The sequence below is a fragment of the Buteo buteo genome, chromosome 11 (genome assembly GCF_964188355.1).
Source record: "Buteo buteo chromosome 11, bButBut1.hap1.1, whole genome shotgun sequence".
Classification (NCBI taxonomy): Eukaryota; Metazoa; Chordata; class Aves; order Accipitriformes; family Accipitridae; genus Buteo; species Buteo buteo.
In genome coordinates this window covers 40,456,428-40,477,146 of record NC_134181.1, presented here as the reverse complement: position 1 = coordinate 40,477,146, position 20,719 = coordinate 40,456,428, and the positions used below count along the sequence as shown (strand labels likewise).

The 20,719-nt window shown below is 40.4% G+C and overlaps 1 protein-coding gene across 3 annotated transcripts in view; it reads right to left on the bottom strand.

The window, feature by feature from the left end:
• Positions 1 to 1,388: 1,388 nt before the first annotated feature.
• Positions 1,389 to 20,719, bottom strand: part of CIT (citron rho-interacting serine/threonine kinase) — a 72,275-nt gene continuing 52,944 nt past the window's right edge. For 2 of the 3 annotated variants that reach the window (XM_075041791.1, XM_075041792.1), the window contains exons 25-47: positions 20,247 to 20,440; positions 19,602 to 19,737; positions 19,081 to 19,185; positions 17,517 to 17,657; positions 17,212 to 17,319; positions 16,346 to 16,508; positions 15,934 to 16,098; positions 14,518 to 14,655; positions 14,060 to 14,240; positions 13,760 to 13,851; positions 13,360 to 13,464; positions 12,311 to 12,480; positions 11,234 to 11,314; positions 10,894 to 11,029; positions 9,459 to 9,598; positions 8,488 to 8,580; positions 6,391 to 6,499; positions 6,136 to 6,264; positions 5,207 to 5,287; positions 4,463 to 4,541; positions 4,160 to 4,342; positions 2,947 to 3,250; positions 1,389 to 2,429 (exon numbers count right to left, since the gene is read on the bottom strand). In XM_075041791.1, coding sequence (XP_074897892.1) covers positions 2,406 to 2,429; positions 2,947 to 3,250; positions 4,160 to 4,342; positions 4,463 to 4,541; positions 5,207 to 5,287; positions 6,136 to 6,264; positions 6,391 to 6,499; positions 8,488 to 8,580; positions 9,459 to 9,598; positions 10,894 to 11,029; positions 11,234 to 11,314; positions 12,311 to 12,480; positions 13,360 to 13,464; positions 13,760 to 13,851; positions 14,060 to 14,240; positions 14,518 to 14,655; positions 15,934 to 16,098; positions 16,346 to 16,508; positions 17,212 to 17,319; positions 17,517 to 17,657; positions 19,081 to 19,185; positions 19,602 to 19,737; positions 20,247 to 20,440 — 3,057 coding nt within the window. In that variant the 3' untranslated portion in view covers positions 1,389 to 2,405. The remainder of the gene's footprint in view (positions 2,430 to 2,946; positions 3,251 to 4,159; positions 4,343 to 4,462; positions 4,542 to 5,206; positions 5,288 to 6,135; positions 6,265 to 6,390; positions 6,500 to 8,487; positions 8,581 to 9,458; positions 9,599 to 10,893; positions 11,030 to 11,233; positions 11,315 to 12,310; positions 12,481 to 13,359; positions 13,465 to 13,759; positions 13,852 to 14,059; positions 14,241 to 14,517; positions 14,656 to 15,933; positions 16,099 to 16,345; positions 16,509 to 17,211; positions 17,320 to 17,516; positions 17,658 to 19,080; positions 19,186 to 19,601; positions 19,738 to 20,246; positions 20,441 to 20,719) is intronic. The other variant, XM_075041793.1, reaches the window with a different exon arrangement.

Below are 20,719 nucleotides of genomic sequence, written 5' to 3'. Positions count from 1 at the left end.
AGTACACTGCTGGGATAAATCCCAAACCTGTCATTAGATCACACTGTTGTTAATTAAGATGATGGTTTTTTCCAGCTCAAGATGTGTGGGTCATTTACCAGGGCAAGATTGTTTTCCCAGATACTCACACGCGTCTCACCTCTGCCCGTATCACTAGGGCAGAGTTTAGCTGTAGGTGTTTGCAGCTGACTGCTGCTCTAGTAAAATATTTGGACAAATCCACCTGTTTTAGTTCACATGAACATGCTTTGTTTTTGTGAAGCCACTTACTTATGCTACTTGTTCAGGGAATAACAACTATTAAAATGCTAAATATTTGTCAAGGTTAGCTCTTTGGTAAGCTTTGACACCTATAGATTACACAGCCTCTAATGCTGGGTGCAATGGTAGGATGGCTCAGTGTTACTCTATATAGAAGGAAGCGTTCATTTCACCATGCCAGTCAAGATAGTTATTTGTTTTATTTGGTTATTGTTCAACAACAAAGTTCAATACTTTCCAGGTGGAGCTTTGAACTGTCCCTCTGGTTCCCTCCCTTGTCAATAATAAAAAGGTAATGAAGAAAAATCCTGTACTTTTAGAGACCTAAAACCTCATTTATGCTAACAAGCTTCAATTGCAATTTAATGTTACAATATTTCTTCATGGGAGCGAGGAGGACTAAGCTGAGGCCCCTCCAGTGTCTGAAGATGGCTGTCCACAACCACCATTAAAACAAAAAGCTAGTGTTGAAAAACGCACAGTTTACAATAAAAAAGTAGAAACCAATTCAATTCCCTTTTGTTACGAATATAAAGTTTCTTGTAAATATGTACAGTCCTTTGAGCTATTTCTATAGCAGGAAGCATTTCACAAACAAGACACAAGATATACACTTTCAGGACTCAACAAGCCCATTTCTGAGGTCTTGAAGATCTTCCATGAGATGCAAAGATTTAAAGACTGATCTCAGTGACCTTTCAAAATATTCAGACCAGGAGACAAAAACTTTCAGCAAGTTTCCTGCCAAATCATCTGACCTAAAATAACCTAACAGACAAGAGAACGGAATACAATATTCATGAAACTCGCCAAAGGACACTGACAAGGCATTTGAATTTTTATGGGTTTCTAGAACAGGTTAGCACAGGCTTGCGAGGGACTAGCAGAAGTTTAAGAGTGTGGCCAAGGGAAGACTGGATGCAGTTTTGCTCTTTCCAGTTGTAAAGAACATGGTTGTTCACTTAGGATGTTGCTATTGCAGATTGAATGGTCAAAACCTGCTTTGAAAATCATTTGCTCTCTGCTTCATGTTCACAGCAAAAGAGAATAGAAAGCAATAAATGGCTCGAGGTTAGATACGCAGAAGCAAAGGCAAAGGTGTGTTCAGTAACCGCTAAAGCTGTTCATTGTGAGTATCCTCTTGTGCCATGACATTTGGTTCTTATTGTACGACAAGTTACAGATCACGGGAAGAGCCAGGCCTGGGCTGCTCTTCTCTCTGGGGGATGCGAGACTGTCGGGACTATGGTGTCATTTCCGAAGGGACCGTGTTCAACGCTGAGAGGAGAACACAAGCGTGACTGTAATTCTTGTCATAGAATAAGGCTTGTTAACTCTTCGTTGCCAAATTTCCAGAGTATTTAACGGTTATTTTGCAGCGTAATCTAAAGGTTTCAGTTAATTTACAAGTGAGGTACAATACACTACTCAGCAAAGCAACCTAAAAGGAGAGAGCAGCCAGTGATGGTGCAGCAGCATGCAGTGAACTGTCATGCAGAAGACCTGGATAAAGTCTTACACCCCAGTAGCTTATAGGTAATGCACTTTGTCTCAGGGCCGGGCACATGGGATCGTTTAAAGCAGGGTTCTTCCCTCCCCATCAGAGCTGCTCTAGAGCAATTTTAGTGAGAACAAAATAACTTTCAGAAGTGGCAGGTGAACAGACTAATCAGAAGTAATTTTTCTTGTGTTCTGTCGAGAATATCCAATCACACCTTCTATTGAAAGACTCACTCACCTTGGCCCTTCTGGTTCCGGGCCATCAGGCATTCCCAGCGTGTCTCAGAACTATCATCAATTATCTGGTAAGGGGTGCTAACCACAGTAAAGACCTGGGGTGGGACTCTAGTCCCGTTTAATTTCCTTGATGAACTACTAGGGACTAAAGTGAATACAAAAAGTTCATGAACTGCTTGAAAGAGTAACAGTAGTACAAAGTGCAAAAACAGGAGTGCAGGAAAGTGCAGAGAAATTAACTGAGATGCGAACAATCTTCAAAAGCGTCACGTCTCCCGATGCGGAGCGAGCTTTGGCCCAGGAATGCTGTTTTGGTAACTGGGCAGCAGACATATGGAGTGCATATACTCAGTGTATTTCCTTTTTTTTCCTGCAGGTCAAGATGAGTAACTTTGTCTAGCTGAGACTTACACCGAAGACTGGTCCCAGACCTGGCAGGGAAATAAAATGACAGTTACAAGTCGCACATATTTTTTTCTCGCATACGCACAGGTGCCAGCAGCAGTACATCACCTAACTACTGCTGCTACCGCTGAGTGCCGTACGCTTGCTTGCTTCTAGGTGGCATAATTCTTAAACCACTGACAAAGGCAAGCGCTGTCAGCATCACTCTGAACACAGCAGGCTCCCACGTTCCTTCCTCCAGACATTGTCCCCCTTCGAGTTCTCAGCAACTTGACTTCTGTTGGTAAATGCACCTTTGCTTTCAGATCTGGAGGACTTTAGCCTATTCCGGAGTCAAGCTGCTTTTGCAGTTACAGAACTAGCACAAGGGAAGGTGTTCACAGGGCCAGTGAGTTACACCATACGTGCTCTGTTTCAGTAGAAGTTGAGGGGCCGGGGGGTGAGGTTTGATTTGCTCTTGTACTTTACAGTACCACCAGCCCTTCTGCAGTACATGCCTTTTCCTGAGAACAGAAAAGTTCTCCAGGCTCCTGACTTACTTACCTTATTGACTTGAGCAAGAGGAGTTCTGGCACCGCTCACAGGCATTCGTCCTCGGCTGCTCTCTTCGAACAGTCTTCCAGGAGACCTTTCTCTGCGGGTGCTCAGAAGCCGGCCTGGAGATTTCTCCCTCTCCAGCGGTCGCCCAGGTGACTTGTCCCTCCGCAGCTCTGTCCTTCCCTCGCGGTACCGATGTGGTGTGCTTGGTTCTCGAGGGTGGCTTGGACCTTCCGGTGGTCCTGGGCTTGATGCTACCCGCTTGGTTATGTGCTCGTTGTATGTGGGCGGACCTCTCTTGTTAGGGCTGCTGTCATTCAAAAATAATGGACGCGAACAGCTGAGCGACAAAAACCTCACGTTACATTTTCTTTTAGCAAAAATGTAACTTTCCCCAAACACCCAGCAGTGTTTAGGTGAAAAAGCATCAGACCTCCCTGAGCCAAGATGAAAAGTGCAAAGATATTTTGATAGCTGAGTATTCATTACATTTGCCACACTAGTAAAGTGCCTTAATGAACTGCTAATGATGCAAGTCATGTCTCTGTAACGGGCCACAGAAGTACGCATTTTCATATACTTCAGCAGTATACTTTTCCATATAAAAGAAGTACGCTAGCATTTAATATATGCCTTTTTGTATACAAAATTTTCAGTAGCTCCAGCATGTTCGGGCCAGGTTAGGATGAGCTACAAGCCTCAATTTCTCAGTTTCCAATGCACAGTGGCACTATCAACCGCAGTATCTATTCACCTGTCTGAAGTATTGCTGTTCTGCTGAACAGAACAAGATTGTACTGCAGCTTCCCAATGCCATCTCCCGAAGGCCTACTCATTATTTAAGAGGAAGGGGCTCTAGCTTTAGAGATTGTTACAGTCAATTGATGTTTAGTGTCATATCAATAGCATCTAAGCTCATCAAGCCTTGAGGTCACAGCTGTAATGCAACATAAAAGTAAACCAGCTGAAGATCACAAAGCATTTGTGGAGATTACCCACATATTCCTACGGATTTAATGTTTCTTTGCCGTCTGGATTTTAAAACATCAGTGACTCTACTCCTTGTTCCATTGCAGCATTACAGTAACTGGCTAATGCCAGCCTCTATCTCTATGTATAGAACAAGGGCATCCCACCACAACTTGTTGGGGAAAAGCCATCTGGAGCGAAGTTTGCATATGAGATGCACAAGGACCATAACATACTGACTTCATCATACCTGCGTGTAGCAGAAGATCCTCTGTGGTGCTGCTCATTGTTGGTCTCCTTCACTAGATTGCCCTTACAGCAAATCACCCTTAATTTGTCTTGGTAGGAGGAGGCCAAGTAGATAGCTCCAGAAGAAATTGCAGGCCCTAAATACCGCGGATTTGGTATCTCCAAGTGGGCTCGTGCAGGGGTTCTGGGTAAAAATTGCAGGAAAAAGTCTTTACAATGACGACACTGTACCTTTTCCTGGCAAGTACACAGATTCTTGCAGCACATGCTGTTCAAAGTAATGGAAAGAGAACAACTAACTTACCCTAGAGAAGCTCGCGCCTGAATCTCAATCACTTCAAGGGAATTGAAGTGGGTCACAAACAGATAGGGCTCCCTGTAGGCTGAAGGAGCACCACAAAGGCAGGAAAAACATAAAATAAAATTCTCTGTTAAAAACTTCTAAAAAGCATCAGTGAGCACAACAGAGCCTCACAGCCCCTGGGGAAAACTAAGGAAATATATTTTCTGTAATAAGACATAGACACTATTACTAAGCAGGGAGATGCAGCTTAAAGAATTGTCGCTTTGAAACTATCTGTATCTCAAGAATTTTACTAACCAAAGTATCATGAAAAAGGCATTAAAAACACACTATTAACTGAACAAAATCCCATTAGGTAGTTCAAAAGGCCTGAGGGAACCACACTGACATTATATATCCTTGACTATTTCAGAAACTTGCAAGCATCATCAAAAATTCCACTAGCCAGTTCAATCACTGCCAGACTAAGAACATTAAGGAAATACAACTTTGGTTTAGTTTTCCTCAAATTGTTTATACTTCAGAAGGTTTGACATTTGGATTTATAATAATCTTAGATCATGGGAAAATCTCCATAGTTTCTGGGAGAACTGGGAGGGGGAAGAGGAAACAGAAGCACTGAGTGAAGAATACCTGTCCCACAAGGATGCTTCCTTTATATTTTTCAATATATGAAAATAATTTTCATATTCCATAATGTTTCAATAATTTCCATAATCCAAGTGAATGCCCCTCAACACCTACCAAAAGCTAAGGGCAAGCGATTCCATTTCAGGTCATCTGTCCTACTGCGTCTTCCATAGGAATCCACAAAGACACCAAACTCTGCCAAGAAAAGTAACGTCATGTCATGAGCACGCGCCTGAATTTTATTCATTTATTTTTGAAGGGACAAAGGCAATAGACCCTCAGCTTTTTAGCAGGGACAGGGTGCTTACTATCTTGCAAATCCTAGTGTGCTGTGAATTACTCTAATTGACATTGAATTGGCTAGATGTAGTACTTTCAGTACCAAAAGGTACTCTCTATACCAATTAAGGTAAGGTTGTTATTTAATCTACAGTTGAGAAGACTATGAGACTCCTACTGTTTGTTACTCACCCAAAATTACAGCTAGTGGGCTTTTGAAGACTTCCTGTGCGTTTCCACGACACTATCCTAGAGGGCCAACAAAAGCAGCTATGCAAGAAAATAACACCCTCTTATTTCATCACAAGAACACTAAAAAGTCTCATCTGTCTGTACGGAAACCAGACAAGAAAGCCATAGTTTGAAAACCCCTTAACATTTCATCAGGATAATCAAACACTTGTTTGCACTTAACATTGACTACAACCCCTTCCCTTCAGGCACACAAGCCTACGCGTGGCAACTGATCCACAGGGACGGAGAACTTATAAGCCAGAAGCAAGCTGACCAAAAACACCTCAGCAGACTGGATCAGTAAGTGCTATTTTAGTGCCAATGCCCTGTGCATCTTAGTGTTTAAACCACCAGCCACAACTCTTCCACAGCTTTTAGATTCACAGACTTCAACAACTCTTCATTGCCAGGTACTAGAAAGTCAACTCTGTTCAGCTTTCGTTTACAACTGTACTTGGGTACTTTCTGACTGTTCACGTACCAGAGAGCAGTTGTAGTGCAACAACTGTACAACCATGCCACACACTTACCATGGAAACACAGCAGATACTCCTCCCTCTGCCCTGTTGGGTTCACTTGGATGATACTGACTGGAAAACTGTTGGTAGAAGCAGCAAACACAGCAGAGGCCAAAGTGTGGTCATTTTTATCCAGAAACTCTGCAAAGAGAATGGAGAAAAACAGCTTGATCACTACCAACTTTTTTTCCTAAACTGCTTTAGAAAAAGTCCTACCAAAAGAATCTGTGGAGCGACTTGGTGCATTCCTTAGGAAATGTCTCCTACCTTCCAGCGTATACTGCTTCATCTCAATTTCATAGAACTTGTTGGTTCCAATGATGATGCTGTAAGTGGTCAAATGGATGCAGCTGCAAGGCTCAGAGGTTTCAATCTCCTGGAAAAGAGGGAAGTATGGATCAATATTAGTTCCCTGTAACAGTTTACAGATTTTGCTTATTCTGGAACATTATATATTGCCACATTTATCTTTATAAAAGGGAGAGATGGCAACCTCAAAGTTACTAACAGTCTCTCAAAAGCATATAGAAAAGTACTCTTACTAGAAGAAGTAGTTTTGTTTTGTTGGAGGTGACACTTGCTTGAATATAGACTTGCATACCGACTCAACTCCAGGTGCTAACCCCAATAAGAACCTCTTCCTTTTGGAAGAATATGCTATTCTGGAAGATATTCTTCTGCTCTGTAGCTCAGTTGTCTGGAGCAGTAGGGAGTGGCTCCCTACTTACAATAGGTCACAGCCATGCCAATGACTGCATGTCTGAACAGTGTCTGGAGATGACATAAGACCAGGACTGAGCAGTTAGGGTTGAATGACAGACTTGTCACTAGGAAGTCTATCAGTAAAAACCACCCCAGCTCCAGAGCAGCTGTGCTAGAACAATCACTTCCAAGCCTGGAAGTCACCAGGAATCAGGGCAGCTGCTAGAAAGGCAGACAGAAGATCCTAAGACAACTGCAGCAGGATTGACCCCAGTCAAGTCCCAAACTCTTTATAACCCACGGAGCAAAACTCTTGTCAGTAGGCTTATCCATCACTCTGATTCTCCCAACAGAAAGAATCAGCTCGCTAAAGCATCTCTGCTGTTAACACTTAAGAAATTATCTTGATGGCTCCTTAAGGAAAAGGAAGACAAACACACACAATCTTCCATCCTTCTTGGTACAATGTAATACAGATATGTCCACTAAGATTTGCATTGTGATCGAACAGCTAGGATAGCTCTGCAGGTTAGCCTGACACAACACGCAGATCCCCAGATCTTCTGAGGACAAGATTCCTTGCATCATTCCTAATTTATCTGGAAATTTAGTTGGCAGAACAGAAGAGCATATTCTGGGCTTGCTGCCATCTTCTTAGGATCTAAATTCAGTTGTCTGGATTAGTGAAGATAAGGAAAACCTGCCTTCTAAATCACGCCTTTGCATGTTTTGTACGTGAGCCCTTGTTGAGGCACTTGGGACTATGGAGGTGAATGGCAGCACGAACAGAGGATGGTGACTGTACATCTTCAGTGTTTCCTGCCGGCTGCTGCTCCATTCTGAGCAAGAGTCGATATCAGCTGAAATGCTTGTAGATATTCCAGGTTTGCTGGCATCCACATTGTTTGTGCCAAGATCTTCTCCATCAAACATGTCTTTACTTCCAGGGAGGCCAGCATCTGAATTACTGTGCCGACTCTGCTTCCTCACAGCGGTGCCAGTGTAGCACTCAGTGGGGATAAAAGCCTCAGTCAAGCTGTAAATTGAACTGGTGCCTTCAAAGTAATCTGCAGAAGCTCACAGGGATATGTAGTTTGACCTGAACATCCCTTAATTTGTGAATTGGAAAGGACATAAGTTTCTGGGTACCAGCCCATTTTAAGGAGGGCAGTGTTTAAACTCTGTTCTGAGGAAGGTCCCTATTATTTGGGTTTTTTTTCTGGATCTGTATGATATAAATACCCTTTGATTTTCACTGGTACAGTAAATAAATTCAGATACCCATTGCTTCCTTAATTGCAAAGAAGGGAGAAGTCATTTGTTATGGATCTCTCCCAAGACAACAGAGGTGAGGGAACACTGCTGGATAATTAAGAAGAAAGCCTTTTTTGGGCAAATAAGCAAGGATATGATTACAGCTGAGTCCAGTTTCTCAAAAAAAATCACAGTTCTGTTCTGCATCTCTCCAGATATGCCAACTCTTATTAAAGGAAATTGCTGCCTACTCCGATTTTAGTCAGTGCACATTGCAATTTGTTATCATTTTAGCTGGCAAACAAATGTTCTTATGCGTGCAAAAAGGTTTAAGATGTTTGCTCCAAAGCAAAGTCTTAGTGCAATAAGTGAATTACCTTAGCTACGGACAGGAATTACTAAGCTTACCTTTCTGATGCAAAACTTGCTCAAGCTCTCATTGTATCGCAGAACAACCACTTTACTGGGCATGGCTGCACAGATACAAAGACCATTCTCAACCTGTGAGGAAGATTACAAGCATAGTTCAAGATGGTAATAGAGAGTAAATTCTAATGCTGAGCGTGTGAAACGGATCTGAGTACCTCTTGCCACAGAAATAACTTTGCAGAGATAAGCAAGTACATTTCTAATAGGGTAGTTATTGTGAATTAGTGAAATAATGAAAAGCCTCTTCACATTCTCAGAAAAGAATGTGAATTTGAACTGCTTTTATGATTTCTTTTATACTTGAAAGAAGTTAATAAAAAAATCAGGTTTTCCCCAGAAAAATGTTTCATTGAAAGGGATAAGAAATTCAAATAGGTTAGGTCTAAATTTTAAACCCTGAAACGTTATCTTAAAAAATCACTTTGAAATGAATGACGTTCACCTTGTTATCAAAGTAGTCCATAGAAGTAATTGTTAATGAGAATTTTTGCTGTGGCTAAATGTTCCATACTAAACCTGGGAATTAATGTAAATATCAAGAGTTACCAAGTGACGCAAACACCTAAGTAAATTTGCTAGCCTGGAAACTGTTACATGACATTCAAGAACAAACAGTGGATGGAATTCACTAATTATAAATCTCAAAATGGAAGTCAACTGTGAGGAGGCAGTTATACTATGCTATGCTGCATTTCTTACTATGTACCAGTTTAGGCTACACCATCATGTCATCCTGACTGAATTTATTCATATTAGTAGTAGATCCTTGATACTGTCTCCAGCTCAGCCTCTCTTCAGCCCCTATACTCCTCTTCTTTGAAGAAAAAGATTTAAAACAAGAATATAGACCTTGGATTTGTTGCCAGTGAAATAAAGATGCTGATTTGATTAATATTAAACTCAGTGCAGTCTAAAGGGTGGTCTGGGTGCACAAGGGAGCTGTATCCTACCTTGCCAGCAGCAAAAAGGTGACATCCTTTGACAGCCTCAAAGATGTTTGGTGAGATATCAGGCTGAGCTGGGAGGTGAGACTGGGCTAGAGATTGCTTCACTTTCTTTACATCAACCAGACACAGAGCCCTTTCTTCTCCTGGAAACAAAAATGGTTATGTTTCATCAAAGGAAAACTCCCTATTCTCTACAAAAGTCTGTTCTGTTACCTAAGCAGCAGCTTGTCACTACAGGCTGTTACTGTGGTAACAGTCACAATGTACCACATAGAATTCATTCCATTATTATTCCTATTAAAAGTGAAACGGAAAAACTTATGAAAACCCAACCGTACAACAGGCAGTAAATCGACTGGAAGAACAACCATTCTCTCCATGGATTATTAGTGTTGCTAAGGTCTAGTAGATCACAGTAACAGTGGCCTCATTAGGACACTATTCAAAATTAGCCAGGAAGTTTTATTTTATCCTTCAGAACTTCTTAAAGTAAAAGGTGCTTTAGCCTCTCTGTGCCAACAGAACCAGCAATGGATTTCCAAGAAGTGCCCTAATAAATTGCATTATAGACCAAGCCCAATTCCTCTCAGAAGTCTAGCAATACAGTAACATAGCCTTCTCCTCATTTTGTGTGAGATTTCCTTTTTCCAATTGCTTTTTTCTCTACCACCCTGAAACAAATAAAGCATGGACAGCTTAAATCTTCACAAGAGGAAAAATGCAGAACAAGCAGAACAAGAGAGAGAATTTGTTCTTCATTCCCTACAAATGTCATATAGACACTTGATAATTTGGGCTTTCAGGTGAAGATATGCCCTAACGTTCAGCATGCCTGCATCAGTGTAGGAAAGATTATCTCTGGAAAACCACAGATGAAGAGATTAAAGCTGGTGTTCCTTTCATAAGGGAATCGTAAGCAAACCATAAAAGAAGTCCCAATTTTGTTACATGGATTAGCATTTAGAGCAAGAGAGGTTAAGAGTTGTTGGCCCTAGGCCACAGTGATTACATTGTGGTCCTCAAATGGTTAACTACATTAAAAAGAAAGGTTATATAGTGATTAGAAAGAGATATGCTCACTGATCAGCTCAACACTTTTAAAATTGAACTTAAAATGACGACTAACCCCTAAGCTGGAAGTGTTTTGTCTCTGGTTCCTCTCTCCCTCAGCTTTGGAAACTGAGAAATCAATGTCTCGTGAAGGTTTAACTGAGCCTTCGTTCACATATTCATTTACAAGAAAGCCTCAGACAATACTGTGTTAACCACAGTAATTGATTCCTGATAAATATAGGGATTAAAAAAAAAAAAAAAAAAAAAAAAAGTCTGTAATGAACCTAAAGGAAAGCCCAACCCTTTGGCACCACAGCACTCCTAGCAGTACAAAGCAATTACCATATATTTACTGCAGGACAAATGGTAACATATAGCCCCCTACCTGCTATCATGAGTAGCTTCTCCAGATCCTTGATGAGGTGAATTTGGAAGACAGCACCCATTCCTGGGATGTGCGTTAAGGAATTCTTCAGTACATTCAGGGCATAGAGACCTTCTTCTGCACCCACCAGTACTACCTACAGTGACCACAGGAAAAAAAAATAGCACCACGAGGAGAACAAGGAATGCTCTGAGAGCAAACTTGGATGATACTGTTTACCAGTGAAGAGAAAAAACAAAACAACAAACAAGTATATAATTACACATATTGCTGTTAAGATACCATTTCCATGAATAAAACGTCCGATACTCAGAAAGGCCCAACTGAACATGATCGTTACCTGGTCACTGAAGGGCATTGTGCAATTTATATCCAAACGGTCTTCACCCTCTAGCTTCAGCAGGGAGTTTCCGAGCAACTTCTGCAAATGACAAAAAGATATTTTTTTTCGTTGAGTTAATCTTTATCTCTTTCTCTACTAGTATTTTAAAAATCTAAGGTCATAATTTCAGACAGACAAAAAGCTTGGCACAGATTTCTTTTTCTCAGAAAACTGAAAGCTGCAGGGATACCTCCTACAAAAGAATTAGTAAACTTTTATCTACCTGAAACACAGTTAGGCAAACCGATCACAATTAACCTAAACTCAGACAGAACCTATTGTTGTCCCTGTCCTTTCCATTTCCCCTGATCTCCTGCAATGGAGCAGTGAAATTTTCCTAGGGGAAGGATTAAAAAAAAGTCCAGATGTTGGTGGAAGCATGTATTTTTCTCAGAGACAAAGGGAATGCTAGTATGAAAAAAGAGATGATTTCCTGCTAGTCAGATATTCCCTACCTCCAGAGCTAACACTCTCATATGCAATGCCATAGAATCAAACCTCCCTTTATCAGAAAATAGTTATCTCTGCAACAATGATGAAAAAGGCTATCCAAAACCAAAACAAATCCATTTAACCTCTTATTCTTATCAGGAATAAAACTTAAACTAAAAACCATACACACGCGCCCCTCTCCCCCCCAAGAAACAAAAAAAACCCAGCTCTGTAAGAATGGCACAGGAGGGAGCTTTTTGCTTGTTTCTTTCTTTTAAAGTTTGCTCATTCCATGTGGTACGTTATGAGGTTGGATTTAAATCATGTCCTAACTGCTCTTTCTTCCTTTTCTGTTTGCTGGAATTACAGAGATATAATTTTGGGATCCTCTTACTACACTCCCCAAGTCTAAAGGAGGGTATTGTAACATAAAGCATCAGTCTTGCAATGAACTAGTTCGTGGTACTCATCTTGTACATCACGAGGCAGAAGTAACAACTTACCTTCAGTTAAACCTCAGTACGCCAAATACCGAAAAAATATTTTTCAAAACTCTGCTCCCTCCCAGAATATTTTATGATTAAATGAAACTTTTATACTCACAGCATCAGCCTCAGCTTTTTCTCTGGAAACTCTCCCACCTGCCACTATTGATTCCAGTGCTGTGACCCAGCGCTGTTTGTCAGGGAAGCTGGGTGCTAACAGGTAGAGTGTTCTACCAGGCCAGCAAGTGGTGTGTGGATGAGACTCCAATTTTAGGATATATGGCACATCTGAGATGTTATATAGATAGAATAAGACTTAGATTAGTTTTTGGAATATTGTCAGTGGACTTAAAATCAACACCTTTCAGCCTCATTGGAGAGAAGTTGTATTTATCATGACGCGTTACCATGGCAATTTATACATAGATTTCTCCTTTACAGATCCTGCATAGGCTAGCTACTTAAAGCTAAATATTAGCTGGATGTATATAATCCATACATAGAATGCTGTCTTTACTAAATAAAAATAATTTCTTGCCTTTTATTCAAAAGAGAAAGGAATTCCATTGTGAAAAAAAAAGCACAAAAACAGCCACTTGACTAAAGTTTTCCCTGTACTTTTCAAGAAAAATCTGTAAAAATTGGTTATGGAAACCTTTGTTTTTAACAATCTGTATCCTTTAATGTTAAAGTCGACACATACATAATCTTTTCATCAGTTCTATTCAGTACATACAAATCAAAACATCAACATTTTTTTCATAATAAGAGACTGTATACACCCCACAGTATTTCTAAGTTAACGACTTTCTGGTTAGAGCACAATGGTGGCATGAAATACGACACTTCACACTTGAGAGAGCATTAAGAGAAGAAATTTAAATAAACCCAGTGCTTTTAAATATGTTACAAAACTCTTAAAATTTACTTCCATTTGGCTTGATGATTATATTATTCACAGTTCAACTACCATGACAGAAGCAACAGCCTATGTGTAACTAAATCTAGATGACTGACCTATTCATGTAATTCAAATAGAGGTAACCTCAAAATTACACAGTTACAGGATGAAAGTTAAAGGGAGAAAATCCTGCTCAGCCAAACAGAATGCCAACTGATGGCAAGCCAGATGAAATCCGTTTGACCTCATCTACATAAGATTCTCACCTGTCTTTGCTGTATTGGTAAGTTCAGTAGCTCCTACAGCTCCATGAACAGTTACATCACCGTCAGGAAGGCAGAGCTCAAATTCCTCCAGAGGCCTCTGTCCAGCTGCAGGGAGAATGAGCAGACAGATTAAGAAAGAACAAACTAGTAAATAGCAAGAAAATAATTGCGATAGCAAAGTGAAGTGGGTACACACTGGATGTTTCACAGCTGGGCTATTATGACATGCCAGCTAATAAAACTGTTAAGGATCTAGAAAAACAACGGTATTGCCTTATTACAGAAAATTTAGCTAAATTAGGTATGGCCACAGCAAACAGTAACAACCTTTAAGCCTCTCAACTCGCCAAACAGTAGCTGAAGATTAAAAAAAATGTTCTTCCTAGAAACGCTAAGTTACCTTCTCTTGCTTCTGCATCATAAATGAGCACTTTCGTTCCTTCCAGGACAATATACTTCCTGTCCCAGCCCTGTTGCCCACGTTTATTATTCCTGAAGAAAATAAGCACAAAGCCATGTTGGATTTTCTGCTTGGATTCTGAATAAAACAAGCATGCAACTCCTAGAAAGACAAATTTCAGTGGTAGTAAGTAATTAAAATGGACATGTACCGATTATCACATTGTAAGAGCCAGGATAATATAAGGAACTGTTCCAAATATTTCAGCACCTGATATGGCACCAAGATTCATGTTTATACCTTGGCACTTTCATCCATCCTTCAAGACGTAGACTGCTGCTTGGCTCCTTCAGCTGCAGACCGGGAGAATTCATTTTATCCCGGCAGAATGCCTCAGAGAAGTGTGTGGCATATTCTGCTGGCAGTCCACAAGTAGCTGGCAAGCAAGTTGAGCATTTTGGGTGACACATCACCTGGCATTCTGACAAAAGGACAGAGAAAAACTTCTGTTAAATGACAAAAAAAATCATGACACAGCTGTCTCAACTTCTAACGCACAAGCCCCAGCTTCTCCAAGAACCTCCTTCTACTCTAAACCATCAGGTGTTTTCTAATGTAGAATGTTTGCGCCAACTAGTTTCCAAGTCTTCATACTTGGTCCTTTCTCCAGCTTTCACTGAAAATCTGTTCTAGGCGGCTGATGCTTTTTCATTCTACCGTCCAGTTACACTTTGTTTATGTACACACTCTGCTCTTACCAAGACATTTAGATGCTTGCCGTCCAAAGTGCACAGTATCCAGACACACCGCACATTTTGTTGCTCTCATATTTAGCCCCACGTTAAAACGATGTGGGATATTATGATGCATTCGCTCTTTCAGGCGTCGGCTGTACTCTGAAAGGTACAAAATTTATTATCGGGATGAAAACTGATAGGGGTGAAAATTATAGTAGGTTTTGGCATTTTAAGTCCCAGGTAATAAAAAGCGACTACATATCTCTAGCAAAGCCCTCCTGAATGTAGACACTATTTTCCTTTGCAATCTGCAAATCTTAAGCTACATTATCACCTCAGTAATTACCTTATACAGATGCACAGAATGTGCCGCTTGAGAACAGACTGTAGAACTGAAGTGGCTAATGTTTGGTGTAGCAAGATTATGTCAATCAAACCATCTAAATTTCAAGTCTGCACTGAGCTCCAATTCTTACAACGTGCTAAACTAATCTCTCAATTTTGCTTGTAGCTAACAAACCCTTCAACACCTATACTGTAGCAATCAATACACAGCAGGCCTTCTTCATACAGCCTTCATGCTAACCATCAGTGCCAGCATATCTTAAAGCATACCTAAAATCGCTGTCAGTGGATCTATATTGAGCAAAGTTTATCCTTCAAGGCATGGTCTTCTACTGATGAACACGAATCTCTTCCCTGCCCGTGATCTGCCTCTGAGGACATCTTCCTATGCCAATGCTACCCATCCTTATAGCATCCTGTGCCTCCCCAGCTACCTGTAATGGCTGGACCAGTTTGTAGGTTCTGGCTTTTTCCAGCTAAAGGCTGGAGGTTTTAGATCAAAGTCTCAGTGTTCAACACTTACTCTGGAATACTGGTCAACTAAGAATAAATGAGCAGAGCCCTCAATCCTTTGATTTTTTCTGATGATCCTCTCCCCTCCATTCTCAAGGATATGGAAGGGGAGAGGACCATCCACTAGAACTTTTCCAGTTAATAGGATATTAATGTCATCTTTGACCTGGTATCTTCCTTTTATGCCTAACCGAAGTCTCTTCCCTTTACCAAAAGTCTTTATAGAATCTTTCTGCTCAGCAGAACAAATCTGCCGTTTAGACAAGTAAAAACATTAACTGCTAAAGAAACATCCATAAATCCTTCTGATCAATGCAGAGACTAGTACAGAAAACATAGTCCTTTGAAAAAAACCATGCTTTTAAAACAATTCATGTTAATAATTACTTTATTGCTGAAGTTTTCAGAAATAAATTATATAATCCACATAGAGAATTTTAAACCAAAAACAAAAGCAAAACTTACCATCTAATATTCCTATAATGAAAAAAATCTGGTTTTGAAATTAAAAAAAAAAGAGAGATGGCATTGAAATACTAGACAGAAAAATAGTAACAGAAAAGGTCACCAAGAACCTACCCTCTGGTGTGGAAGACTCCTTCCTGCGACTGGAGGGTGGAGCTAGCAAACTGATCGGAGTAGGCTGATGCTCTGGTGAGCGGACTATGGCAGACATGATGATCTGCTGCCTGGCTGTGGCTGGAGTAGATGGATGAGGGTGGTCTGATATTTTCCGATGAGCAGCTACAGATGAGATAAATGCCACTCATTAACACAACCAATATGAAACACTAGTTCATAGCAGTGGTTCTGTGTAACCATTCAGCGGTTACAACCCGCAGAAAAAAAGCGTAGCCTTATTGCACCTTCACAGCAGTAGGTAAGAATTAAACAACATATGTTACTGCTATAGTGGCACACAATTAAAGGCACGTTTTCAGACCAAAAATGTGTGTCTCCTTCCAGATTCACCTTTTCTGTTAACCCCTACCTTCTTCACGAGCAGATCTGAGTTCAATGCGTGTTTTCTGTAGAGCCTCCTCCAGCTCAGCAGAACGAGCCTTCTCCTTCTCCAGTGCCACTTTCAGCTCATTGTATTGCAGGGGAACCTGTGTGGGTAAAGAAGGGTCCTCTTTCCGCCGACTAAACAGGCCCTAGCAACAGAAACACACAGACAACTCCTAACTCCTAGTAAGAGATGGCTTAAACTAGGCAAAGTGAAACTAGCTAGTGGCAGTCCGGCCAGAGGGCCTAATGGTAATTCTGATATGTGTAAGGATGGATTTTTAGTTTATATTGGCACTGGAGAGAAAAATGTTGAGATATGGATTAATTTAAAGAGGGACGTACTTTACCTGTTATAGTACTTACACCTTGAGTTTCCGAAAGCATCTAAACAGAGGATCTCAAAATACGTGATTAAAATTAAATTACTTAATTCAAAATGAAAGAACGGCTTATGACAAAGATGTGACAGAAGTCACATCACCTGACTAAGCAATCCTATGCTGTAACTACAAGACAACCACTCTAGATACACAATATGTTCATATACACATACATACTTACCATTAAAAAAAAAAAAGCATGGTTAAAGTTCTGTATTCCTACAGCCTCACTGAGGTGTAGCTACTGGGTTGTAACCTAAGCATTCTAGGAATAACAAAATAATGGAATAGCCACAAAGAACACATTCTGCCTAGTAAAGTTTGTGTTCAGCAGCTCAGAATGCTCTTAAATGAGGACACATTTGCGTTACACAAAAAAAAGATAAAACAGAATATTTTGAATACACAGCACATAACTAATCACAAAACCATCATTTAATTCCATGCCTCTCAAACCTTTTTCACCCACCTTTTTCTTTTTCGCTGGTTGGTCCATCTTTGCCTGCAGGAAATCAATAAGTTTGGTTTGCTGAGAAATAGTACCCTCCATTTTCACTTTTTCGTGGGAATAGAGAACCTGTGAACCACACACACATATAAGAAATTTCATCTTAATAGAAGAAACAAACAGATAACTCCATAGCAGAACAGAGCTAAAAAATAGTATAAGGAAAGTGTCACACAGAAACAGTAGATCACATCCTAAAACCCCACAGGGAGTGGGGTTTTAGAATGGGGAACACAGAGTCCTGCCTGCTGTTTCCTCACTCTCACCTGAATGTTTTCCAGCTGATATTCCAGGTCACTTCTTTCAGTCTTCAGAAGATCTGCTCGATCTAGAGCCTCTTGCAGACCTTGAGTTAGGCGGAAGATGTGGTTCTTTTGCAGATCCATTTGCTGCTGCAGCTTTGCCTGCTGTTAACAGGAAAACAAAGGCCAGTGTTTTGGTGGTTTTGTTTGCTTGTTTTTAAATAAAAGCTATTAAATGTTATCACTCCTTGTAAAATAAGCATCATTGCAGAATTTAAAAGTAAACAGACAATTCTTTAAGAGCTGGAAAATTACAATATTCTAGAAGTTTTCCTTCCTTTCAGAACGCATCATGACTAAACAAGCATTTCTATGTAGTGTATTTATGTTAATCTGTAGCAACACCATTTCTTTCAAATGCATGTTCAAGTTATTTACTATTTTAAGTATTTCAAATCTTGCAATTAATAAGACTGCACATACATGAAGAATTTCCAGATGTCATTTTCTCAAGCTCTCTATACAATCACCAGAAGCCACCTCAGCACTTTGTAATTAAAAGAAAAAAAAAAAGAAAAAAAAAAAAAATCTTTCTTGTACACCAGGATAAACTCCTTCCTCTATAGTCATATGAGATAAGAAAAATTATGTCCAATTGTTTAAATCTTTGTCTCCAACTAACAACAGAAAAGGGCATATGACAAACTAATCCGAATTCTTTCAGGTTTTATACTTCTTGATGAGAAAGTCCCTGAATACGAAAACTATTAATGCTCGTATGTTATGAAGTAAGAGCCAGAAATCTTTCACTGTGATGCATAATGAAATTCTCAACTCTGGGATAACTTGTCAGTACCCCAAGTGCACCAAAAGGTTCTACTTTGCCCCGTCTAATTGCCTGTAACCACCCCTCCCCTGAAATCCTCCCCTAGAACCTCTTCCCCCATTACCCAGGTCTGGCGGCCAGCATTCAATGTCTCACTGATATGGTGCAGGTGTGTAACCTTGGGTCAGACTTCTGTGAACCAAGCTAAATTATGAAAAAAGAGCTGTGGGAAGCCTCACCTGTGGCCTCCACCCATGCACCCTCAGCACATTGGCTTTAGGGCTGTTTTTAAGCTACGGTCCTTGCACTTGGTCTGGTCAGAGCTATGTTGTAAGAATGCTGTGCCTGAGCACGCACCTTGCCTTGCAGACCCGACCTAGGATGTGCCTCATCACCACAGGCTTCTGTAATGATCACTGGGCCGCTGGCTGAACTTGATTACCTTACCAAACCTGCTCTGCTCTTCTTGTTCGGGTACTGTGAGACTCTGCTCACTGGCTGCAAGGTCTCTGTCCTTGCTTGACTTGCTGTCACCCTTGGCTCCCAGCTCACCTTCCCTTGAGGAGCAGTTCACTTTCACTGCTCCCTGACATAGCTGCACACTTTGCAAAGTTTTAAGAAAAACACCCCCCCCCCAACATTTTTAATGTCCCTAGTTATATAGAAGAAGGATGGATGTGTAACACTGCTATTCACACAACCACCCCCCCCTCAAGATGTGGAACCTTCTTCTGAAGTTATAACATGAATTTCGAAGGTTACCTCCTCCAGAAGTCTCTGCTTGAGCTCCCTTTCTGTCTCAAGCTTCTGTTGTAAACTGCGTGCATTCATCTCCAACATAGCATGCTTCTTCTCCAGGTCATTGAGCTAGGCAGGTGGGATAGATAGTCAGAATAACATTGAACACTAATAAATACAGCGTTCCACAATCTTAAAATCCAACTTCACCAAGCACACACTAAAGAAAAATGATACAATTATCCTTTACTTACTATAAGGTGGAAACCAACCAAACAACATTTTGGTACGCCATTGCTCAAATGCAGATATCAAGTTATTGAAGGACTTCACTCCAGGCATCAGCAAGCTGCTTTCTGCTTTAGTCCATTTCAAAAGGAAATCCAAGGTTTTTGGCTTGAAGATAGAATTCTATTCTATGACCTCCAGTCTTTTTAATTTGCTCTAACACTTTGAAAAAGCTGCTCAAGACCACATTTCTACAAGCAATATCTCTAGAAAGTACTTCATCTAATTATGAAAGTCTAGGGTTGAAAGTTACTTACCTTATCAGAAAGGCTCTCAGCTTTGAGTTTTTGTTCCTTTAGTGCTTGCTGGAGGGCTAGAATCTCTGCCTTGTGTTCTTTGACAGCTAGTTCTACCACCTGCCGAGATTCAGTAATACGCTGATCTGCTCTCACTCTGTATTAAAATGGAAAATAATGTTACCTAACTCCTTTCTGGGCTTGACCTCTTCCTAGCATGCAGTGGCATCAATAACTCTTTCAAGGGGTTGCTTCAAATTCAGGATGTTACTTTATAAAGCCAGACTGTTTGCTGCAACACTTTTATATTATATAACCCTGTTCCTGCCCCTGCTAGAACGACAACCTGAAAATCTCAAGACCCCACAGGAACAGTTAGGAGCAAAGGCTATTTTTCCATATAATAAAGTAGAAGATAATAAATCAAGACATTTCATAAATTACAATGATAAATACCACTCCCCACGAATTGCTCACTTGCAAAGGAACAAAAGGAACAATATCACTGGTGAATGACTATTAACTAATAAACCATTTTTAGAACTACCTCACAAGATTTTATATTTAGTTCCAACTCCCATATCCTATTCTAAATATAGTTTTTGTACTAGCTTCTATAGAGCATTTTCACAAAAGTTAATAAAAGGGGGAGGAGGGGAAAGAGACCTGCTCTGTTTCTCAGTATCCAGCATCCTCTGCAACTCTCTAACTCGACATTCAAACTGGGACTTCTCATCCCCTAGAACACTTCTCCATGCTTCCCACTGACGCTCTTTCTCCAAGAGTTCATCATTCAGGGCCTCCAAGTCCATTACTTGCTCTTCCAGCATTGTACATGTTGTCTTCAAGGCCTCCATAGTCTAAAAATAAATCCTCCTATCAATTCTCACATCCCACATCAAGCGTGCACTTTAAGCTTCAGCCTTACCATTTAAATTACAGTACATGCAAATTGGCAGCAAACATAAGCTGGTAAGTCACAACCCATTTATTTCAAGGCTTCCATACCTTCACTTGCGATTGCCATTAATGTCAGTTCTATCTCATTATGAAAATTTTGAAATTTCCAGGGTCACAAAATTAAAATGAATAATTCCAAATTACAGTATCTTCAGAGTGCAAAATTTCTAAATAAAATT